The 26,043-nt window shown below is 41.5% G+C and overlaps 1 protein-coding gene across 2 annotated transcripts in view; it reads right to left on the bottom strand.

Moving 5' to 3' along the window:
* Positions 1–3,305: 3,305 nt before the first annotated feature.
* CBFB (core-binding factor subunit beta) overlaps positions 3,306–26,043 on the bottom strand; it is a 41,887-nt gene continuing 19,149 nt past the window's right edge. Inside the window, exons 4-6 of one of the 2 annotated variants that reach the window (XM_084294955.1) lie at positions 23,264–23,380; positions 17,634–17,729; positions 3,306–5,577 (exon numbers count right to left, since the gene is read on the bottom strand). In XM_084294955.1, the coding sequence (XP_084151081.1) occupies positions 5,509–5,577; positions 17,634–17,729; positions 23,264–23,380 (282 nt within the window). In that variant the 3' untranslated portion in view covers positions 3,306–5,508. Of the gene's footprint in view, positions 5,578–17,602; positions 17,730–23,263; positions 23,381–26,043 lie in introns of both variants that reach the window. The other variant, XM_084294956.1, reaches the window with a different exon arrangement.

The following is a 26,043-nucleotide window of genomic DNA, read 5'->3' as shown; positions in this document are numbered from 1 at the left end:
TTCACTGCTGTGCACCAGACCTGTTGCTGGCCTTGTGTAACCGTTCCTCTGCCTGCTCTCCTTTTTGCCACGGCTGGTCCCAGATGTCCACCCATCTGCCTGTTAATTTCCTCCACCTGCTAAATGGCAGCTTGGGAGATGTCTGCGAGAGAAAAGCAGGCACAGCACAGGCGTCCACAAACAGGGTGCGTTAAACTGCGCTAATTCTGATCCCTCAGAACCATGTGCTCCCTTTTTTCCTCAAGCCAAGGCCACGAACATTTTGACCAACCCAAAGCAAAGGGAAACAGCACTGCCCGCTGGGCTGGGCCCGTGAAAGGTGCAGAGCTGAACAGCATTGGGAAGGAACAGCTGTGGGCCCGCCTGCCATTTTCTCTTCTCACCTGAGGCGCTTGGCCACCATCTCCCCTCCCCTCCTGGAGAGGCCGGAGGGCAGCCCAGCCACCAGCCTCTGTGCTTCAATCCACCCTCACAAGGCCTCTGCCCTGAGCCACCTTGCTTCCTCCCATGTTAACCTCAGCTTCTCAAGGCTGAGACCTCCCCGAGGAGCACAGCGTGAGGAGCCATCATCTGTGTCACTGCCACCGAGGGCCAAAGCCCCGAAACACCCCAGCAGTCACCGGAGCATCACCCCAGCTACGTGCTGCAGCAATATTTGTATATCAGTAGCTACGAAGGCCACAAGCAGTCCAATTTGCAGCCTGAAAGTTATTCTGTGCCACTTGCTTCCCCAGGCCTACGCTTTGCTGGACTTTGGCACGGCGTGAACAGCAAAAACAGCAGAGTTATAGCTGGAACAGTCCAAGGAGGCGAGGAGGCAAGGCCCACAGGGACAGCCTCTTTCAGCAGACCAGCCCCTGACAGGTGGAAAAGAGAGAGGAGCTTCTAGGAAAAGCCTTTCTCCAGCTCTGCAACAATTTTCTTTTCTCAAGCTCAGTGGAACGGTAGCAGAGAAAAAGCTAAGAAATGTGGTCAGAACCCACAAGAGAGGGAGAAAAGTCATCACTTGTTTCACAAGAGTGAGGGGAAAAGGAGGAAAGTGGCTTAAGTGACCGGTTTCTGTGAAACACAGGAAATTGGTGCCTATGGAACAACAGAAACCCACTTTCCCCTAAGACAGCACCATCAAGTCTCACAGACTGGAAAGCACAGTCCCTAACCAGGAGAATTAGGGGCACCAGCAAAGATTTAGCAGAAGTCTCACCAGCTTTGACAAGCTGTGGACTAGACTGAGCAAGAAACATTCCCGTTTTCAGCTTCTTCCCTTCTCACAGGTGTCTGGGTTTTCCAGGGCCGCCTACTGGGAGATCACAGCAGCGACCGAGTTAGCACACGGCTTCTCTGTGTTATTTTTTTTTCCCCACTCGTGAGCTTTAAGAAATGAGCCTGAGACAATTCTGGAAACTCACTTATCTCAATCTGTAACTAAGATGTTTAATAAAGTTACTTAAACCGTGAGCCTAAGCAGCTGTGAGCTGTGCAGCGGCTGATGAATATGCATGCACCGGGATTTACATGTTGTTGCAGCGTGCAGACAGGATGCAAGGCAAATGAGTTATGAGAAATGTTGCCTATGCAAATGTACAACTCTGCTGTAACTTCTCGCTGTAATTCTTATCCTCGAAGCCACTTTTGTAATTCGCTCATTTGCATTGGAAATGCGCTAACAAACTAATGTACTTTAAATAAATCAGTCCTATTTTGGTGCAGACAGGACGGATTCCTAAATGCATCTGTAACAAAGTGGTGGCCTGAACTAGTGGTGGGCAAAGAAAGGTGACAGTCTTGTCAAGATCCTGTCAAGCCATGACATTTTGACTTCTCTGAAACCAAGTCTCCTTTACTTAACTTCCAGCCTTTACCTAACCAAGGCTTCTTATTAGACAAACCACCACAAACCTGCAGGAACAGAAAAGCTGCTCTTTCCACCAGCAGTCTCAGTTTTGTCATTGCCTGCTAGAAAATGGGGGGCTGAGAGCCCAGTCCAGGACAGCTGACAGTTGTTATGTCATTAAAGAGACCAGGAAGCCCTCATTCAGGTTTTGAAAACCTAATGTAAAATGGGCTGAACAGTTAATGTGATGGATTCTCTTAGGTGAGGAAGAAGCCACGTAACTGCAAGAGGTTTAAAAAAAAAGTCAAGTTACCAGACTTCACATGCTCTGGTTGCCTTACAGGTCACGGGCATCTTTTTCCATTCCAAGAAGCTCCAACGTTTCCAGGGGCTTCACTCCCAAACCAAGCACAGACATCCCCAAGGAAAAGATGGCAATGGCTTAAAAAACCCCTTTGGATGTAGGTGCCTCATGCCGGAGGCTGTTCAGATTCCCTCTGCTGCTCAGGGTGACTGCGAAGCAAGCTCACGGTGAGAGAAACAAGGGGACAAACCACCACTGCCCTTCACATGCCTCCACACAAGTAAAGGCTTTAGGAATAAAGTAGCCATCCACTCGTGATGTACCCTGGGCAGAAAAGTGGATCATTTTATGAACTTGCAAGTAAATGGCCAGGTTATCTAATGGCTTTACGAACAGCTCTTTAAAGATGTTGTGAACTAAGCTACTGCACGATCTTCCTATAAAAGCAGCAATTGGAAACTTCAGGAAGCCAAAGTAACACTGCCTGGCAGCTGGTTTTGTTTTCAGAACTGCCACCCTTCCGAAGTACAGAATATCTTCTGAAGAACCACAGGCAACGGACATTAGGCACTACTCAGATCCACTTAGAATCAGCTTTTAGAAGCACAAATTAAGATCATACTTGGCCCTTTTGCATGGAAACACTTCCAAAGCAGTCTTCAGCTCTGGTTACTAAAAACCAACAACCCCCTGTACATGATTTCAGTCCATTAGCAGCATTATCTGTCAGCACAAGCTGCTTTAAGTCACACCATCTAAAATTTCAGCAGCCTTAGAAGAGGCTTTCAGGTGTAGCACGTAATATCCGTATCTTCCCCGCAGCGCTTCACCACATTTCCTCATTTCCTCAATTTCAACATGCAAACTACCTTTTGGTTTGTCTCCACGTCCAAAGAGCACAACTACAAAGGTTTAATGGCTGTTATGAAAATGCAAAGATGAAAGATGCTCTTTGTGTGTGCACAACCCTGGGGGTTGAATTAACACTGGACAAGGTGCATTGGGGTTGGTTCAAGTGACCACTGGATGTCACTATTGCCTCAAGCACGGCCATCAAGACCTGGTCAGGGTGGGATGGAGGCATCGCCCAGCATCCTGCTCCTCTCCCACCAACACGTAATGCACCAGCTTGAAGTACCAGGATGTCAGAAATGACTTTACAGCGACTTGTTTTCACTACACAGAAGTTTATTATGAAAGTTAAACATACAACACAAAAAGTAGCAAAAGCAATCCTGTAGCTTAAGGCAACTCTTACAGGAGATGAATTCGAGAAAGATGATGCAACTTCAGTTTAAATAGAAATTATGAAAAATATCAAATTGCATCAATAACTTAAAATGCACTTTAAAAAGTCTGCACTAACCAGCAGAGGGTAAGGGCTTGTGATCTTAATGCCAGCATTAAGATATCGTAAGCAGCAGAATGCTAAATGATGATAGGGAAAAGTTCAGTATTTACACAAAGATAGCGACGTTAATATCTGATAGCATAATTTCCTGTGTACTTATGGTTTAAAACCACTGAACCGTTAGGAAAACCTTTTAAAATAAATCTTCAGACTATTCCATCAAAAATACACAGATGGCAGAGAAGATCCAAGGCTAGGGATGCGTGCGGATGCATGCGTGTGTCCCTTAAAATAACTCATTGCAGAAACTTTAGAAGAATTATTTCTTTGGGGGCAGGAGAGCAAGAAGAATACGTGGCCACGGAGTGAAAAAGGTTATCTTTTAGGTGAATCCATTTAAATTGAAGTATCAAAATATTTCTATTTGATGACATTCTCACAGTTTACAGTTACTGACATGATTAAGTGAGTGTTAAATATTCATATCATTAACATACAAAGATTTGCCTTCACATGGAGATCTGCTCACATTTTTGCAAGACCTCTTTTTACATCGATTCTTTTGCCATTAATGAGGAATGTAGTTATCTTAATTATAGAATTTCAAAAAGATTTAAAGCGTTCTCATCATACAGAGTTTTGACCTTCAAAATCATTTTTTAAAAACACTGAGATTAAGTCACTTATTTTAAAAAGGTATCCACATGACATTTTAATTAATCAGGCTGTACAGGAAGCACCACATTTTGACAACGCCAGATGACATCACATTTCCAATCAGTTTTCTTCAAATATTGGATGCAATGAAAAATTGGGAACAAATCCATTTGCCACCACCCCAAACAAAACAGAAACAATTCACACAAATCAACTCACCCCAAATCTTACCCTGTTAGAAAATGCAATATTTACTGCAATGTAGTTTTAATTTGCATAAGATTTGATAGAAGTGTCCTATGCACAGTATGAGATTTGCTGCGCACCACCTCATCTCTTCACCATTCAGCACAACTTTACAAAAAGCATAAGATATAAAATATACTTAAAGCAGCTATCTTAAACATGATTTAATACATATCACCTTGGCAGCTGATCACTTTTATTCCCAGTTTAACACGCTGTTGAATCTGATTGTAGAGTTGCAGTATCCCTTTTTTAAGAACTATTTAAAAAAATCCCTGAATAAAACAGAAGCCAGCCTGCGACTTCCTATGAGTTTCAGTAAGGTACTATATACAGGGGTATAATAACCGCCCAAAATCACTTAATAGAGAATAAAATCTAAGACAGATATTGGGGCAGAATGCATTAATGCATGAAAATATACATTTTAAGATTTTATCATTTAAAAAGTGGAACCAATGGATTGTTAGCAGTTAAAAGAATACTGCAACTGTAACATTTACAGACCCGGAGGTTGAAACCTGATTCCAACAGCACTGATCCACTGGGTTTAAGCTTGGAAATAATGCAAAAATAATGTCAGCAGTTTTTAGAAGGTCTTACAAATTTAGAAAAAAAGAAAACTGAAAGATAGATAAGAATGCATATCTAAAATAAAGCAGGAGCACAATAAAGACGATCAAAATTCCAAAAGCCCATATTAAAAAAATTAAGCTTGGAATGCATTGGCTTCCAGCAGTTTACAAAAAACAACAAAAAAAAGTTTTTAATCTGTAATATCTTGACCTATTTTTAAGTGACAATTTTTATTACATTGAGAAAAAAATGTTTTTATAGCTGCATAAGTTTCCATTTCACTAAAATAGTGCCAACAAAAATAAGTTTGCATAGAAAAACAAAATTTCAAATTGCCACTGGCTACATGCTTAAAATGGGAAATGCAGGTATCGTAACATAAACATAGTGCAAACCATGGCAGTTCATGGTGATTTTGACTGCCGCAGGTCAGGAAACAGACCATAGTATACCCAGTTATCACAGTTTCTGGTCTTTTATTAAATCCTTTGCCAAGTAGAAGCAATGTGTGCAGACCCATGGCACGCCTGCTGCTGTTGATTAACGTAGTTTGAGATCATCACCACTTCCTAGGTTCGATCCAGGACTAGGGTCTTGTTGCCTTCTTGCCTGCATTAAAAAACACACCTTTTAGCACCAAGAAGTGATTTCAAAATAATCAATTCATTTCTTACTTATTAAGCACATGACAACAACCATAAACAATTTTAAATCAGAAACTGCAAGTTTCAAGCAGTAACCAATGCATTTGTTGTTAACCAGAGAATCATTCTTTCCCCCTCAATTCAACAGCCCCCCAGCAGGCAGGGCTCCCTGAGGAGCAGTCCCACACCGCTCCCCTCTGCAGAGGGGCTCCGAGCTTTGGCTCTGCTCTGAGCCCAGCCTCAGAAACCCTCCCGCAGCCAGGCTGAGGCTCGTCTCAGCACAGTAAGGCAATGGGGTTTCATGTCTCTTCATCTGAAACACATGTTCTTTGGTGTGAAATTCCCTTCTGTTAACCTTTCCTGTGAGCATTCTCAGGATTGAGATTTTTGGGGGAAGAGCTACAGTGCCAAGATGGCAGAGTACATTACATCATTCCCAAATAAACCTCCCCTCTGGATATTCACGCAATCAACATTTACTTTAGCTTTTCCTGGAACAAAGGCTTATAACAACACAGCAGTACAATTTAATCTATACATAAACATTTTAACAGCTCTTGATAAAGATTTCGAGTTTTACTGCAGCTTTTTTTTTTTTTTTCCTTTGGTACACCTGTAAAGTTAGCAATAACAAAACTTGAGAAAACTTTGGTACTTATGATTGAGCCCCTGCGTAAAAAAAAAGTGATATCAGTTCTCTTTTAAGTAAATGGCTCTGTTAAACAGTTTGAATTGATGGCAATTTAAAGAGGAAATTAAAGATGGTCAGCAGTAATATCAGTTCTCGTAGAGGACTCATACTTTACCTGAAAAATAGACATACATGTTTCACAGATGCCTGCTTCTCCTCCCAGCACTACCAATCCCCAGACACACACTCTGCATCCCAAGTGTGCTGCATTTCCTCCAAGGCAGCAGGCATTTAACCGTCAGCCACTAAGGTCTACAGCCGAACACAAAAAAGAGGGCCCAAGCTGCCCCCACAGCCAGCGACCTCATGCGTCACCTCTTCTGCAACCGAACAGTGCGTTCCTCCTCTGGTTTGGGTTCATAACCTGAGTATTTTGATTTTTCTACTCTGTATGCACACAGGCTGCTTTCAAGTAGTGCACACAAATGCAGGTAAATACTTAAAACCCATTTATGTACTTCAATTTTAAAGCAGTACGTCTATTCTGGGAGCGTTCAATAGATGCGAGCTGTACTTTAAGACATGTTAGTGTGGACACTTTGGTTTAATTTACAGGGTGCACGGCTGGCACCTCGGCCTCAAAATACCACTGCAGCCCTAGCAGTCCCAGGTTTTCAGCTGGGGGAGCCATCGCTGCAGAAGCATTATCTGGCATAGCTCTGAGTTTCGCCAGCTGCAGCAACCTGCTGCACTCAGGGCTTCAAAATAGCATTCTTAAAAAAAAGCTGAAAAATAACCACTAAAAACAATAAAAAAGAAACAACCTAACCCCCCCCCCAAAAAAAAAAAAACAAACAAATGACCCTTCCCTCCTTCAGAAAGCTCTTTGTGCTTTGGTGGAAGGGGCAGGACAGGCTCAGTGCGGGCAGCAGTACCGGGATATGCGAGGCTTAGGCAATTATCGGGTTCACACGGTGCCACCGAACAATACGGGCATTTCAGCTAAGCAGTGACTAACAGCGACACGCCGGCTGCTCCGCGATGCTCCCTGGGCTCTTCTGAGTCACATTTACTGACACAGAGGAAGCCCTGCCGCCGCAGGGCGGTTAGCCCAGTTCACAGCACGCTGCTGCTTCCCTCCCATGCTCAACTGCAAGCGAGCCATGTCTGCCAGCTCCCAAACCCTCCGGCCTGGCCTGCCAGCACCATTTTCTGCTGCTTTCCATGCTCACTTCTTCCTCCCTTACCTACCGTTCCTCTCATCTGGCTAAGTTCACACTGCCAGCACAATTGGCTGGCTTCACCCACAAGGAGTCGTGCTTCCTTCCACTATTTAAATACTGATCTCAAGCCACATTTGCCTTTCCCGTGCAATGATCCCATTCTGATGGGCACCACATCCATTAATAAACCCCTCTACTTGTCAGCATGCTTCCAGAGAGGACGCTCCCTCCTGCACCCTCTTGGTGGCTACGTTGCCAGTGCTGATTTGGAAACACGGTCACTATTTTCAATACCACAACCAGTACCTGGTACGTTTATGTGTCCAGTACATAAATAGGATCGCTGTTGGATTTTAGATATCCATGGGTTAGATCTTCTCTCTCTGTTCCACTGATGCAGGCTGTACCCTGACTGAAGGAAGCAGCCTTTTGCCCACGCACAGAAGAACACCGAAAACAACCACCGCCATCCCTGTTGGGGCACAAACCCACAGACTTCTCAGTAATCGGAGGGATCACTGTAGCACAAGCAGGTGCACTCATGTACAGCGCTCGAGATTTTGAATGCTAATGAGCACACTCCTTCCAGCCACTCAAGCAACTTTCGCAAACTGCCTTCTTAGCAGAGATGCAGAATTGTAGGAAACCGCATTTAATTGCGATTTTCGTGTTATTTTCAAAACCCAAATCATTCACCTTATCCAGTGATACCAATAGGCAAAGTTAACAATGAATGCCACGCTTCAGTTTTATTTTTTTTTGACAGAAAACCGAACTGGGATGTAATGGTTTTTCTGAACACAAGATTGTTGTTCTGCAAGTCCAAACAGATGCTTCCGCACCAACTTAAGAGCTGTACTAAAAGTAACAAAAGGATAACAGCTCCACTTTGCATACACTTCTCCCACTGACCAGATCGTGCCAAGGTTTCTTCTCATTTTAACTGCCTCCCGTTTCTTCTGAGAAATAAAGGCACACAGTCCTTACATGTTACTATAATCCTAGTTATATTAATTTATTTAGTTATCAATTTAGTAATCAAGCATATTTTACACTTACTAAAGAAGGACAGCAAGTTAATTGCTGCTGTCTCTCTGCCTTGAAAGCAACAGAGCTGCTTCTTCAGCAAAGTAATCATAAACACAGCAATTTTATTGTCAAAATTCAGCAAAGACTCCAAGGTAAGGGCATATGGTTGCATTTACGCTGTGCCTAAAGGGGCCTTTCCTTTCAAACCGTATGAAAGAATTCACATGATTCAAGCGATCGCTGCTACTTGAAGGGTTCAGTAGTGGCTTCTGCAAACAACTACCAGATTTGCCCTTTCAAGCGATATGCAAAAGGCATGACAAATTACCCTCAAATGTACTGAAAGCAGTCATTACAATGTCTTAGAGCAGCACATGTGGATAAAGGTGTAATTTTGCATTTCAGTAAGTGGGGATTTACATGTGCAGCTCCTATGTGTTGGAATGACAGCTCTGTCTCTCTCAGAAGCCCTCAACTACTTGCGCTGTACCACTGTGCAGGAATGCACATGAAACATGCTCCTTCTGCCAGACACTGCCCCACCAAGGCACACGGGCACAGTACGAATGACTACAGGAGTGCTTTACATGCTAAAAGCACCATGTATCTATGTAAAAGTTACAAATACTCATGAAGAGGAGGAGGATTCACCACATATGCAGACAGCAAGCACACTGTAGAGCATCAGGAATTAGGTGATGTTTTGGCCACGGACAAAGGGCAAAATACAGCTTTCATAAGAAATGCCCCCAGATTCTTAACACCCACCTGCATGGCAGTACCTGGTTGGTCACCTCAGCCTTTCAAAGGAAGCTGACCATTCTTTTTACGGACATAAAAATGGCAATTTCCAGAAATCTCTCATTTTGGGTCCCATACACTCTAATCAACCCTCTGAATTGCAGCATTCGCTGTAATTTTTGAAATGCATATCTTATGAAGCCCTGCAGAAGCAGGAGAATTGCTCTCTATGAATAACGAGCTCAGCTCCTCAAAGACTGAGACTTGTTTCAATTAAAAAAGATGCATCTATCTTTGCCACGAGGAAATGGAGTACGCTGCCATGAGTCATGCGTAATGAGTCATGAGAAAACAGTAGTTATTCATCTTATCTCAGCGTATTTCAATTTTCAGTCAAATACTGATTTTAAGTTTGAAGGAAGACTACTCTGAACGTTACTCAGCTGAAAGGGTCACAACTATTGGCAGCATAAACTTGTAAATACTGCACGGACCCCGCGGCAGTTGGTATTTTCCTGAAAATGAATGCATTTTAACCAGTTCTGCCAGCTTCCTTCCAAATATCCTGAAATTGAATGGTTAAGATAAAGGACATGTCGGGAGTTTCAATACCCAAAAATACTTCGTGCTCAGCTTTCAGCGCATGAAGCCATGCAAATCTTCTGCAATACGGAAGGAATTACGACTGGCCACGAGCCATTTAAAACCTCTAAAGTAGGAGACGGCATGACGACTGACTGCAAGAATTGCAGGAACTTGTTTGGCAAAAGAACACATTTCAAAGCCTCCTATAGTATGCTATTCTAGATTTATTTACACTGAATTCATCTGCTGATACCACAGGGGGAAAAACACCCTAATAAACAAGGTAGAAGTTACTAACAAGAGCAGTTTGAGTTGATGGTAAACAACGACAAGAAGCACCCACGATGATACTTTTGCACCTCAGCTCTCTTCAACCTTGCATCTCTGAGCTCTTCCCAAGCCTAAGTATGGGCTAAAAGTCATTTCAGGAGTATGATGTAGTAGGATCTGTATTTTATTAATTTTCATCTCATTAAATTAGATAGCTTGAAGCCATCAGAACATCAGCTTACAGTTGAGTCTTTTGGACAGGGATCATGCTGGAGCATCTACAATAGGACACTTGGGTAAAACAGATCTAAGAGTAATGACAACTCTGGAGGAAGGCACACACACCAGCAGTTTCTCCAGCAGCCAAGGCAGTCGGACACCATCCCCCTCCTGCTGTTGGTCATGCTTTCAATACTGCCAGCAGAACTGCTTAAGCTGCCTTTGAGTCTGTAACTACACCCTACTCGTGAAAATAATGGAACAATGCAACTGAATACTCCTATTAGTCCTGTTTGCACCAGCTCTCGATTCCTCCATGCTTAATATTGTTCACTCCCCTCTGTCAGCCTGAAACCCTGCAGCAAGCCCTCTGCAAATCCTCAGATGTGACTTGTCAAGCATGTGTGTTGGGTGGGAGTCATTGATGAGAGCAATTCATACCCACAGGTTTCTCCCTCCCTTGGGCATCCTGACTCTCTGGAGGTTTTGGGGCACAGCTCTTCACCTCTCTTTACCAGCAGTATCAGCAAGATAATGGGACACTTGTGTAGGGGAAGGGAGGAAGGGAAGAAGAAACTGGGAGATAATTTGAATAAGGGCTGCCACAAAGAGTAGCCTAAATAAAGCCATTCCATGTACAACCCCACTGCAATTCTTTAATTGCATTCTGGCAGCTCCATCCTGCTGAAGCAGACGGTGCAGATGCATTATGTGCCTTGGCATCCATCATCTATAATTTACTAAATAAGTGAAAAATCAAGCTACGTTATGAAAAACTAAACAGTGAACATTTGGATTCTCTTAGAAGGTCTGTTAACCTCCTGAAAAGGATTTAAAAAAAAATTTGAGAACACATTGCAGATACTTTTCTAAAACGCATACAACCGCAAGACCAAAAGGAAAAAAAAAAAAAAAAAAGCAACAAACCAAAAGAAACAACCAACACCCAAACAAAGAACCAGAAGCAGAGAGAAAAATACTTAGAGAAATACTTAGAGACTCCACAGCCCAGATCCAGCATCAGCAGTTGCTTTGTTTGCCGGCCCTAGCCGGTTCCACCTAAACCTGGGATGAAGTAGTCATCTTGATCTTTTTTTTTTTTTAAACTATGTCAAGTACCGCTTAAATTACTCCAATAATGGAAAATTCTTTCAAATTTGGTAAGAGATGTGGACATTTGGAGTCCTTACAGAACAATTACTGTTACAAACTCCGTACCCAATGCGCTATTTTATTCTTGTATCAAGTTTCATTGCTTTTTCTGCTCACTGAAAGACAAAATACAGTTTTCCTGACAAAGATTAAAATCATTTAGCACCTACCTCAGTCGAGACTTCATTTCAAGCTTCTAGAGACCTACTTCCTAGAACCTAAAAGCACATGGCAGTTGTGTTACATGCTGAGCCTGCTCTCACCAGCAACTACTACAGGGCTGCAGAGCATGACCAGACCGAGTACACGCAGTTTAATAACGAATTCCAAATTCACTTGCCTGAAGTCCTTGCAACTGTTTTATCTTTGTTTAAAATCGATGACAATGCTACTGATTTTAGTACTCCATACTGGTAACTGGACTGAAAAAACCACGTGAACAGAGTAAGCTCTTAAGAGCTGCAAGTACAGCCTAGTAAAATTTAAACTTTTGCTTGAAAACTAGAAAAAAAAAGCTTAAAATGTTTCCTTTTAGAAAGTACTGTTTGAAGGCTGGTATAAAGGTTATAAATTTATAATTAACATTGATTGCCTCCAGACAGTATTCCTCCGTTGCTCAGCCCCTTTCTAACCTTCATTGACTAAAGGAAGATGCTTATATTACACTATTCCCTGATTTGCAAAATTGATCTCTTCCGTACTATACCCAGCATTGATTCTGTACAGCACAAATTGTTTTTTCCAATATATGCATTCCCTAGCACTTTTACAGAAATCTCAGCTGTTTAGAAGTTCTTGAGAAACGATCTAGTCATAATGTTACCAGCCTACTGGCACTGCATGCACATCACAAGACCCTTTCGGGCAACATATATTCACACGCACACGCTTTAATGCCTTTTTTCTCCTCAGTTGTGCTGCATGCATCTTGAATATCAAAAACATTTTCTCTCTATACACACACACACAAGTCTGTACTACCCACTGTTACCAAGTAACGGTTTGGGTTCCTTTCACGACCAAAAAGCTTTGATAAAGTTTAGACTAAATGACGTAATTTTATGTCATTTTAGAGAGTACACAATTAGTAGTAATTAAGTTCATTCCAGATTATTTTTTTGAGGAAAAACTCAAGTTGGAGTTTGACGAGGAACAAATAGGAAAAAAGAAAACTGACTGGAATACTGTCTTTTCTGCTGAAGCAAGTTGTACCCTAACAAGATACCTATAATTAGGGCAGTTGTTTACACTGGTAGTTTCATCTTGCTTCTTTTCCTTTAAGCAGGGAGAAGGACTTCGCTTCCTAGAAGCCTGGACAACAACGAGGCCTACTACTAGGTTTTGTTTCAATTGTGAACTGTTTGCTTTAAAAAATACGGTGCTTTGTCTTGAGAGGGATTTCTAGTGGAAGAAACAACAAAAAGTTTCAAAACATTTTTTTCCCCCAACAAAATGTGAAGGTTTTTTAAATGAGAATTTCATGCAGTTTCCTAAAATGGCTCTGCTTCACCATTAATGTTATTTATATTTAGCACAAGACCACAAACAGACAAATTGCTAGACTACACTGTTTCAGGGAAGAGCAGATCACTCTGCCTCTCTACTTGCATTGTTGTTAAAACAAAAAGCATGGCAGTAAGATGGGAAACGAACACAAAATAGAAAAATATTACATTTCAAAAATGCCTGCTGAACAAATTACATCCGAAAACCGACAACAGATCCAACCCACCCCCAAATAAACCAAGCTGTAGAACACATTTGGCTAAGCAAAAGAGAAAGAGTGGGGCACACTGCGCACTCAAATAACTTTTTGTTTCTGTTTTAAAGCTATCGTTTGCCCTACCTAAACAGTCATAAGAAGTATCTGAAAGTATAACAACAGACAGGATACCCTCTACTCCTTATTCATTGCTGAAAATCCATGGCTTGATACTTTTTCTTGATACTTTTTGCTCCAGCTGGCAGGAGGTACCTGAGGGCTGCTCCTCCTGGACTGACCACAGGCTGTTACTTTCAGGGTATCCCAGCTTCACCAAATGGGGGCTGTTTAAATATCTCAAAGTCATTCTGGACACATTTTGCTTCATGTTACTACAGTCAGAATGCTGAATAAAAAGCAAGAAGTTTTTACTGGAAGACTCAAGCGTTTTTAGACAGCAACCTCATGGTAATTTCCAGCAAGCATTTCTTATCGTGAGGCTGCACTCTGGTCATTCATACCGAAACCACACCAAACAGAAGGGAACGCAGGTATTGACTCTCTTGTCCAAGAAAAAGGGATAAAGAGATGATGAAAATCATCATCTGCCTTGCTGCCATCCCTGCTGTCTCTTCAGTCTGTTTGCTCCCCTCTGCCAAAGTACGAGTATTTCAAGTTCGTATACCTGCTTAATGGCATCAGTTCCCGAATACAGGGCTAAAAGGATGGCCTTGGACCAAGTTCACCATGGTGTGGTGCTCGCTTATGGAGAGAGAACTTGGCCTTCAGCTGGTGTGAAGTCACTGAACAGCATGAGTTTGCCAAGTAGCTCGGTGCTCCCAAGCTTATGAAACTTCAGACAGTTATTTATTTCTTACAGTAGGCTTCACCTGGGGATAAGGTCTTCCTTCATGTGTATTATTAAATCCTTACTGTCTCAGCATGCTAACATTTTTGTAAAAAGTGAAAGTCATTAGAATATATTATTAATTTTGAAGGCAGTAATTAAAAACACTCTCTGACTTCAGAAGCATCTTTGAAACAAAGGAGTTCTGAATGCAGTGAGGCAGGATTTGTGGTATCCGATGTGACCAACCTACATAAGCTGACAAAAACCAAAACCATCTCAGATTCAGAACTGAAACATGTCGCAAGTATAACAGGACACATTGCAACTCATTTTAAACACATTTTGCTTAAAACCTTAAAGCAAAATTCCTAAAGCCATTCACACCCAAGAGTAATACATCCTACTTACATTAGGACAAATGCTATAACCGGACCAAAATATGATCACGTTTGGAAAACAAATCAAGCACAACCTAGCAGCCACTACTAATTCTGAGAGGACACTTAAGGAATGGTTAGTATTCTACTTTTTATTATTAAGTGTTACTGCACTTGCTATTTTTTCCCTTTCAAAGTACAACCATACAAATCTCCAGCTGCCCCACACAACTGTTTTAAACTGCTCAGGAACTTTCACTGGGATTGCTCCTAGGCAAGAATATACCACTTTGCTTTAAAAGTCTACAGACAGACTTCAGATAGGAATTTTTTTCTACACAAAGCTGTATAAATAAAGAATTGAGTCTGATCATTTTCATATGCTGCCAGGCTTTGGACGGATGAATGTTTCCAAAGAGCTGGCGCCTCTGTTTTGGGTAGGAGTGGGTGGAATACTGCAGGATTCTCCTTCCCTCCCCCACTGCAGCAGAATCTGGTCTCTATTAAAGGCATTTCAGCTCTAATTCTACAGTCAAAAATCTGCTTTTATACAGACAGTGTCGCAATTCCTCAAGCAATCCCTAATGCTGATGCAATCCTGGTCCAAGTCTGGCAATTCCAAGTTTCACTGTCCATGCCATGCTTAGCAGGAAAAAAAATCTGAAATTTTATTAACGATGAGATGTGCAGATAACATCAAAAAGTCTATGCTGTGGGGAACTCCATCTGTATGTAGTGTAACAAAAATGCACTCATAATGCTTAGAACTACCTTTTCTAACTGCCCTCTAAAATCTTCAAGTACAATCTCTGTAGTGCAACCAAAGATACAGTCTGAACTACTGAAATTACACAAACAGTCCACAATACTGTTCGGACTAACATTTTGTAACTGTCAAACCATAATTCTGAGCTGACCAAGACTGTAAGCACTGGAAAATTCAGAGGCCATAAATACAACAAACACAGCAACACTAATTTTTTTTTTCATTCTGCTGAAAAGCTGCATTAGAATACAACTGCAAAGAAGTCACCCAGACAATTATTTGGAAACCTGATTACTCCTGAGGAATGCATTATTGCAAGTCTGTTATTCCCCAGCCCCCAGATCCCAATTTTTATGGGAGTTTTGACACCCAGAGTGAAAAAACTCATCTGTAAACATTCTAGGTATGTAGCCAGGAAGTCTTCCCCCAAACATACAAATAAGAAAATGTAAATATAAAAAAAAAGTCAGACCTACAAGTAACTGAGGAAATATTGCTTGGTTAAACATATTAAACATGCACAGTAAAATAAAAATAAAAACACACATAGCAAAATGTATTGCAATTAATTAAAAAAATCTCTATTTGGTATCAAATAAATTTGAAGTTAATTTGGCAATTCATTTTTATTCTGCTTAATCACATTTAAAATCCTTTATTTTTCCTTTTTGTCCTTTTTGTAGGTGATCCATGCCAGGGTTTCAGCGATAGACAATGGCTGTTCTTGTTTTAATAGAAAATGGGTATTGGAAGCTAATAAGGACATCATTGAGTAACAACTGGCTGCTATGTTATTAAAAGCAAGAGTATTTTCATAAGTTATTGAGTCCAGTTCCTGCAGATGGCCAGGGATGTTGATTTTTTTGTACCTCGGTGTCACGAGCTTTGATGTCTGTTGTGAAGCCACAGACGCTTGGTATTCCCTCAATCTCACTGTCAAGTTGAAAGTTTCTGTGCATCTTAGATGCAAATAAGGGGTTTCTACACTTGGAGGAAAGAACAAGTCCCACAGAACTGCAAAAGTTATATTGATATTTTTTGATAATTTTAAAGCTTTTGATATTTTAAAGCTTCAGCATTCAGCAAGAAGAGTAACAGGAATAGGTAAGAAGGGCACGGTAGAGGAAAATGAATCAAGCAAAACTCGATATATAAATTAAGATCAAAGATTTAAAGCTGGTCTTAAAGTTTCTATTGTGTTATTAAAATTAAGGCAGGCTGCCTCAAATCTGCATGACAAGCTCCAAGATTAACTTAATTCTGAACTCAACTTACAAGCAGGTTCCAGCTACGATGTGACTAGAGACAAAGTGATCCAGGTAGTCTTGCTCTTACAAGGATCTGGGGGTAGAGAAGCTTTAAAGGCAAGGATTTTAGTTTTGCAACAGCTGACATCTGACCTAGCCACATCTGCATTTGTAAAAGAACACTGGCCACCTCTTCAAAGTGATGGTTATTCTTCTCTGCATCTCTCTTCCCTCTCATTGTCATGCTGAATGCCTTCCACTCTCAGTTGGAAGGAAGGAAAGCCTGCCCAACCACCTCAATTATCAGAGAAGATGCCAGAATAAAAGCAGTTTAGCAGTATAACAACAACAAAGCTTTCAAAACCCTGAGAAGCAGCAGATTGGTCATGTTTGATTAAGGTCAGACCATACTGATAAAGCAGGGAGTAAGAAGGAAAGTTAGCAAAGGAAATAAATTCAAACTCCTTCTGCCTTATCCTTTCCTCTGCTTGACTGACAGGCTGCCTTAACTTGCCTTGGAAGCTCTCCTTATGTACTACTTGTCCTCTTCCAGCTCCTGCCTTACTGACATCTTAGAGCAGCTGGTTTCCATTCCTGTTTCTGGCTCCTCTTTTCTAGATCCCAGTAATTTCTGCTCTCATTGAGGGGAAAAAAAAAAAAGAACATTTAAGAGCAAAGCACAAGGTAGTGGGAACTATACCACTGAAAGGAAGGAGAGGAGTAATACTCCCCACCAGTAAGAACAAAGCGAGAAGAAAACTAGAGTTTGACTAGTATCTGAGTAAGTTAATTGGTTATGTATTCTGCAACATGGAACAGCCAGCTAGCTACAAAGTTATCTGCCAGCAGCTCCCCAAGCCTTTTCTGCACCCATAGGAAACGCATGGGAGGCAAAAGATGCCTGTAGCTGCCATCAAAGCATCCTTTGACAGAGAGATGGCAGCTCTGCGAACAAGTGTAGCCTCGCACCTTAAGTACCCACCAAAAAAACCCATAGATCATCTACAGAAAGGAATAAAGTGTTAGAAATTGGAGATTTCTTGTCAACTTTGAACATTTGGAACTCCTTCTTAGGAGAGTTTAAAGCAACACATTTTGCGATTTTTACACGACAAAAATTGAACAACAAACAAAATCCACAACATGGTACACACAGACAAATCAATTCAAACAATCTAAAGTTTGGGAAAGTACTAACCAGTTACTGACAGCAGCTGTGAAACCCTCACCTCCATTTCCTCCCGATGAGACCTGTCTCTATCCTCGAATTCGCGAGTTCTTCTCCGAGCTTCTTCAAAGGCTTGCTGTGCCAATGCATCCTCCTGCTACCAAAACAGATGACAGAGAGTGACACAAAAAGCAACCCTAACTTTCACCACACTACATTTTGTTTGAATACCGGGAATCATTTGACAGCGGCCAAGACTAGTGTCCACTGAGGAACCTGCTAGAGCACAGATGAGTTCAGGAATTGCTCATATAGGTTAATGAATTACTACCTACCTTCATCACTATGGCAGAGGTAACCAAAGCTGCAACACAGCTACTACTTAAATGCATTTCCAAAGGAGAACCGATTTGCAACAGTAGTTTAAAATGCTGCTTAATCATCTGAAAGCTAGAAATTCTCAGAAGTTATAGGAAAGAGGCAATACATTTTATCTTCCTTGTAAAAGTCATTTTGAAGACAGTATTCACAAGTATATTGAGACAGTTCACTGGCATCATGATAACGTAATGGCAATTTAATTATCTTCCTTTAAAAAAAAGAAAAAAGGTATTACCCAAGCTACAGACCAATTTAATCTTTCGTTTTATCAAAAGCTGCTGAAGGTGCGCCAGTACAAACATACTTCCTAATCCTTACATAGCGTTTAAATTGCTCAGGTTTAGCTGCAAAATGCAAAGCAGAAGTTATTCTTTCACTAATTTGTATGTATGCACATAAAATGCAGAGGAATCCTACAGCAACCCTATTGTTTGTTTTTAGCAGTGGCTTATGCATGGGAATATGTTTAATTAATGCTCAAAGGATCAACAGAACAGTAAGTGATAAGCTGTATTGTCTTTCCTCCCTCATAACTTTCCACCTATAATTAGTCCTAACTCTGCTTATCACTCCCACATACACACAAATGTTATTTTCAAGTCTACAATTCTTTAAAAAAACAGAAAAAACCCTAACCTTGACTGGGAGAGGACAAAAACATTGTGAGAACTCGAAGTTTTAATACACCAAGGGATTAAGTGCATAAATTTTTTAATTTCAGATAAAACATCTCTAGTCTGAGAGAATGTTAAATTGCTTTTTTTGCCAACGGCACAATCATGCACCCTGAAGCTACTTTGTGAAGTGATGTGAATGAGTGCCCCTCGTGGCCTAACACAGTTAAATACAAACAGCTGTCAGTCAATAACTGCACAGCCAGCTCCCCAGAAAGCTATGCTGAAAGGCAACATTTAAAGCTGCCCATAAGGTAGGTTTGACACTACTATTTTTAAAAGTAGAATTCAGTCCTTTTTAGCTATATCTTAACGCTTATGCAACACGTAACAACCAATGTCAGACAGCAGGAAGTTTGCTCTTAATGACACACAAGGATAGAGATAAAATAGGTAGGTTTGTGTCTCCGATGACTGCAGAAAAGTTGCCTTGTTTCTAATTTATAAAGCTACATAAAATGTCATTAGTACTTCTTTTTTGGAGGGAAGAGGTAGATTTAAATAAAAAAGGATTTTTCTGTAGAAGATTTCTACATTTTTACCATCATTTGAAGCGTAATAAGAAGCTAACACAGCCTCAGCCAGGATATTTAAAAAAATGTTTGTAACCAAAAAAATACTAAGTTAAAATTTCAGAGAGGAATCAGCGTGGTAGTGTGTTGACAACTGAAAAACTGGTTTACTAAAGTCTAAGAAAGAAGAAGTCACATTTTGATGCTTCATGGTTAAGTTAAAAAAAAATAAAAATCTGCTCTGGTCTTGGTGATGTGTTATGAGAGAAGCTAAATGTCTCAGAATCTCATACAACACGACTTTAACAACCCTTTTTCAAATGTCACCAAAATCTAGTAACTACAGCCTCGCAAATTTTGTGGTATGAAGCCTATAAATATTACTTTTATTCAGTAAAAATGCTCCTGCTATGAATCTACTAATAAAATGAATATGCAAGCATGAACCATATCAATGTGAAAACAGAGTAAAACAGCCCCCAAATCAGAAAAAAAAATAAACTCAAGAGACTTGCCCATATCCCCACCTACCAATCACCAGAGTCCAGAAGGAAAAGCCTTTCTAAGGACAATAATTTCTAACTACAGAACTACATAGCAAGAATGTGGTATTACAGAAGAGATACAAAAGTACTGAGGATGTAAACAGCCTTTTAGTGAGGCTCCAAACAAAGATCAAATTTAGAGAAGTTTCAGACCCAGGTGGGGAAGATACCCAAGCACCTATGTGGAGCTTTATGTTCATTAGCCCAGCAAAGCCTCAAAAAGCAGCTGTGAATCAGGGCCTCCAGTAAAAAAAGGTAAGGTTGCTTAGCAGGAATAGATGAATGGATTAAACAGAAAGAGCACTAGCTTAGAAGTTACAATTGAAGTACTTTATTATGCATGCAGCTTTCCTTCCTGAGGTATTTTTTGACCTGCTGAAGGATAGTATCATTCCAAAACTGTGGCAGCAAGGAAAAAAAGTAGCTGACCCAGTATTGGTTATTAAGTAGTGGTAAGAGACCGGAAAATGCAAGAGCATTAGATTTGTGTAAGGCAAGCTTACCCAAAACCAGCAGGGGTGTGGGGAGCAATGAACACTGCTAGGACCTCACATGACAAAACAATGGGCACCACTGATACTACGCCACGTATCATGAAGCACTTGAACCAGTTCTGACACCAGTGTTATTTTGGGATCAACATCAACAGTTAGATCAATTGCCACTAGCAGTATTAAAACAGTTCTAGGAGAGGAAACAAATGGCAAATACAGGAAAAAGGGAAACTAAAGAATGTAAAAGATTGTTAGCACTGCAAACCTTGGGGAAAACATGTAGAAAAACAATTGAAGTTTTTATATCTTTTACATTTTCAGTATTTTTTTCCTCTGACTTGCACTTAACATAACCTTAACTAGTTATGCTAAGAATCATGAATTGAAAATTGATTACACACTTGTAGCTGAGTGCAAGTGTATCTCTGCAGATACCTTGTGCAATACCTCCAGCTCAGCACCCTGAACTTGAAATACAAGAAAGCACTGGCATCTGAGAGTGCGCATGCTTTTTTTTTTTGTGAGGGAATATAAAAAAATAAATAAATCATATGCTCAGTGCACAAATACCCTCTGAAGACAACAATAAGGAATTCTTAAGTGTACTTGAAACCAAGCATGCATGTCAGGGAACTAAAATAATCCAAGAGCATGCAAAAACATGTCATGAAATTAGATGAGAAGCACTGAACCCGCAGGTCACTTGACCACCCTTTCTTGCTGGAAGGGTGCCCATGTTTTTCAGGAGCTATCTAGTTCTGGAGAAGGGTGACGCTACCTCCTCCTGAACACACGTCCCTGTCGCTCTGCTCTCAGTTTTGACATGATAGGCACGGACCAAGAAACGTGGGATTTTTCTTGCACAATCCTCAGGGGTCTGCATCTGACCTTGGTGTATAAGCCATACAATCAAAAAGAGTTCTAACCCATAGAGCCTATAGCAGTTACTCTCTTTTTAAAGAAAACGCTGCTGCAGCAGAAATGTAGCTATCTCAAATGCTGACACCCAGCTCCAAAGAGAAGGCTGCTGTAACGCTAATAGCAGCACTCAAGGGAAAGCTTGGTTCTGCAGCCTCTCCCCCAGATTAACCAAAGGTGGCATGCTGATCTGAGAACAGTGCTACCAGCTACTCTAGACATCCTGAAGAAAGCACACAGGGCTGTGACTATTTGAAAGACACGGTTTTGACACAAAGTACTTGTATTTAAGCCAGGACACAGTCACAATAACATGATCTCACTAATGCGTTAATTGGTTTCTGAAGTCTGGGAGAGGCAAGGCACCGCAAAGCGTGCAACTACACATTTCCACATAAAATCTGATTTACATACTTCTAACTCTTGAATGGAAACTAATTAATTAATTAATATGGCCTCCAGTTCTGCACATCTGGAAGAGAAGAGCGCTCCTTGCATTTAATTGGAACTACAGGGTCGCTATTTATTAAGTAGTGACCAAGTGTGGCTTCAGAATGACTAAAAGGGAAGCCCTGAGGACAGCTGAGAACAAGATGCACACAGCAGAAACAGAAAATACATCCTTATTTAAAGCAGCTCCAGTGCACAACTGCCAGAAGCAGCCCCTGGAGAGCTACAAACCCCAAAAAGAAACAGCAAAAGCACAGTTGGTCAGAAGCATTTAGACATCGCCCAGGTTCATGTGTTCATGTCAAAATCATTATTCTAAGGATAATTTGACTGGAGTCATGAGTGAGCATATCATACACACATCTTCGCCTGGATTATTTCCTTCACAGAGAAAGGGCTACAGCTAACAGCTGCAATAAATGTGGTGCAGCTCGCCAGGAGAGGACCTATAAAGTGAAGTAAGAACCTGACATCCACATTGTGCTCACTGTAAAAGGTTTTGCTTTGGACTTTACTTTCTAGCCTGACCCGTTAGAGGTCAAAGTGCATGAGATGTGGTTCTGAAGGATCTCCTTCTGTTCAGTTCTGTCCAGAACAAATCCAAATCATGCTCCCAAACTCTTGTGAACCAGTGTTTGCAAGTGAAAATACTAAGACTACTTCAGGTGTAGATGTTTCTGCAATTATTTACCTTGCAATTTTTATTATGTAAATGTATTCCCATTGATCAGAATGATGAGAAAGTAAAGGTAATTCGTACTTAGAAGCTCTTTAAGCCATGCTTTTGTGTAATCCTAACACTTCTAAACTCTCAAAATACAAGACGAACTACTGAGTTCGCCATAAACTATAGATTCTAAGTCACAAGCCTGATAACTGATGTTGTATCCAGCTTACTGTCAAGTGCAAAGACATGTTGAAGTATATCGTGATCTTTGTGGAGGCCCACACAGAATGGAGCAGCAGCTTTTAATATCAGTTAAGTAACTTTGTTACCAAGGTTCACTTAAGACAGACATTATTTGCTTTTTAAGTCTACATAAATTAAGTATTCCTACAGCTGTGCAAGTGAAGTTTTTTTATGTTATATAGACTTAAGTTATTTCCTCTGTGTTTGCTTTCTTCTTGTGCATGTCCAAAGATCCAGCTGCTAAAAGTCACTTCAGTGGTAGGAAGCAGGTAGATAGGAAGCAGGTTTCTTAAAAGCTGCCATACCTTAAAGCAGCTTCCCACTGTTACAGAGAGCAGATGAAAAAGCTCTATTCATCCCTGCCCCTCTTGTTCTGAGTCCCTGTTCTCCTCTCCTCACAACAACACCATGTAATAAAACAAAAAAGCTACTTAGGAAAAAAAAAAAAAAAAGTAATGAACTGGTAAAGACTTGCCAGTTAAATTGCTTCATGTTACAGTAATAGCTTTCCCAATACTTTAAGATTTACTACTCTGTAGCATAGTAATAGCACTAAGCCACTCCACAAAGCTGTAAGCTACAGCTGTAAGCTGTAAGATTCCTGCCCCTAATGTTTTACTGTAATTAAAACACTGATTTAGCTACAACCACATTTCTGAACTTCTGTACTGTGAATATTCTTTGGAATTGTACTCAAAGAGAAGGCAGAAAGCAAGCAAATTACCACGTGTGATTGCTACCTGACTGCACGTTGTCTTCCAGGAGAAGAAATGTCTGAGGCAGAGCAGCCCGGGCATGCTGTCTTACCTGTGCTCTCTCTTCGTCAAATTCCAGGCAGCCCATACCATCCAGTCTCTGTAAGTCTATCCAGCCTTTCCAGATTACACAGACACCATTGAGGATCATAGGTGCCTTCAAGTACACCTGAAATAAAAGCAAAGCACACGCTGTAAGTTTGAAGGCATTAAACACATGCCTGCAAAATGAAAATAGCGATGCGGGAAGCTTCTATATGTATTCTTAGAAGAACACCCAGGCCAGCTGGTAACATGAGACTCCACTTAACAGCTTCTCCTGCCTCCTTTCCAAGAACTCGTTTTAATCAAGCGAATGCTGAAACTTTTGCCTGCTGTACTCGATGGAATAAATTTGAGCTGTGTTCTCATTTTATAAACTGGCGTGCACAAGGATTTGGTTAGAACTCTATTACTGCTTCCAGTTAAAGTAACTGTTTTTCTTGTCAGCTTACCATTGCATCACGGGGAAAGTGGCATGCTGCCAGACTGGAAGATCCTTCACAGAGCATTTAAATGGTTAAACGAACATTTTCCTCTTCCCCAAAAGCACTACATTTTACCCCGTATGTGAGTTCTTTCAACAAAGAGCAAGCACCAGTTTCAGTCCTCCTCAATTCACAAAAATGAATGTAGCAAAATACATCACACATACACACCAGGCTGAAAATAAAGTCATCCCTTGTCTTCTTTAGCATTTGTGAAAGTCTTTTCAAAAGAAGCAACACCAGATGATCAAAACCCAACTCCTGCATCAATCTGTGTTTCGAACAGCAGCAAGGAATTACGCACAAGCTTAAGGCCCTACAGCTAGATAAGGGTGGATGATACCGTGATTTAAAACAGAAGCATTTCCCCCTTCTAAAGGCCAAGATTAATCTCCACAAAGAAACTGAACAAGAAGCAAACACAGCACTAAACAAGTCTGACACCCTACGGTTAATGAGATCTGTCTCAAAAAAAACCTCACGCAGCAAAATTACCCAAGTCATGAAGAAAAAAAAAAGTCATCCTCTAGTAGCTATTTCAGCCTACTTGGCAAGCCAAACCACTTGCAGAACAGAAGTTTGTCTATGCTGAATTGCCAGGGAGGCAAACCCTACGCGCAGGCCAGCACCCGTTCCAGATGTAAGGCTGCCGAGACACTCAAAATGCCAGTCTTCAGGAGCAGCCCGGCTCACCAGGGGAAATTTCACACAGTGTCTCCTCTAATCGCTCTGAATTCATCCTCTGGCAAACCCTCACCAGCAGACTGTAATTGATGTTTAGTGCTACGGTGCACTTCAAAGCACCCTGGCTGTGCCTGCCCGCTCAGCTCCACGCTCAGCAGCTAAGGGCACTCGAGCAGAAAAAGGGCAGGCCAGGAGGTGCAGCGGGACGGGAAGCCTGCCTTCCTCCTGCAGAGGCTGTCTGGGTAAAATGAAGCACTTCACAACATAAAAAGGAAGAAGAAAAGCAACAGACAAATAACACGAATCCAAATGGCAAACAAGTAACATTATTCACCAATAAAATGCAGCACGTTTGCTCACTGAGCTTAATTTTTACAACTCGCCACACTTCAGTATGTAACGCTCTAGATGTTTTAATTAGTACAGCATGCAGCAGTAGCACAATAACAAAGAAACAAGGGTGACTTCAAGCACATCATCTTCATATCAGCTCCTACTGCAGGCTCTCCACAAAGAATATGCACTGGTTTTCTGTCCCTGTGCTCTCAGCCCAGCTGTCCCACCTATCCCTGCTGCAGGGACCCGCCAGCCGAGGCCCTGGGAGCTGGGGAGGCAGAACCAGCATGAGTAAGACGTAGACTGCCAGGAAACCACCTCCTGCAGCCCTCCTTTCAAGATTAATCACTTCGTACATGCTAAATACAACATCACTCCCTTTCAGCACAGTCTTGGCTCATTCATCCTGCAAGAAATACAGTGATGGTATGCACGTCATCGAAGTGATGCGTTTCATTGGTTTAGAAGTGGAAGGCAAAGAGAGGGGGGCCATTAAAATCGAGAGCCATCCTCTTCTAAGAACGCAGAATAATTGAATGAGAAAAAAGCAGCATAAACCCAGCTACAGGTCTTGACAGACCTGACAACCTGTACTCTAACACTGCTTGTTTTTTTCTAAAAAAAATTGCTGACCTCAGTTTAGAGTTTACCTTTCACTTACTTTCCCCAAACTTTTGGCCCAAAGCAGAAACCTGGAATTTTTTGATTTCCCATCAACATTGCCAGAAATGATAACATTTAGCTCTGCAGGTTGCCCAGAAGGGATTTTTTTGTTTGCTCATTTATTCGACTAGGACTATCAGGCTGTCACTGCCTGCCATGTTTCAACAGCGTTGTCCAATTACCCTGCAGCTGCTCATGCGGTCCATGCGAGCTTTGGGTAGCTCAGAGCAGGCAGAGGTAGCTCAGGTGCAGCTGCGAGGGCTCAGTGCCTCACAGTCAGTACCCTGAGCATCACCCGAAGCCCAAGCACTGCTGGAAGTTTTCAGAAGTCAAGGGGGCACACGGGGAAGGAGCTGACAGAAGGGATGTGATTCCTGATGCCTGCTATCTGCTCGAGGCACGCTGAGCAGCAGCTGATAAAGCAGCTCGCCAGCCACAGGCAAGAAGCCTGACCTCTCGAGATAAAGCATAAGGTACCCTGCCCTTGCTCCTCAATCAGAGCCCTGAAAGCTTTACACCACTGGTTTCAGCGGGGCTTCGCTTCTCCTAGCATCAAACCCCAGATAATGAATGTTTTTCACTTCTGACAGGGTGAATTTCTTAGCAAGCTATTTGAGTTGGG

Source organism: Netta rufina, assembly GCF_964035555.1.
Source record: "Netta rufina genome assembly, chromosome: 13".
NCBI lineage: Eukaryota > Metazoa > Chordata > Aves > Anseriformes > Anatidae > Netta > Netta rufina.
Note: the sequence above shows the minus strand (reverse complement) of the source record. Positions and strands in the feature narration are given on the sequence as shown.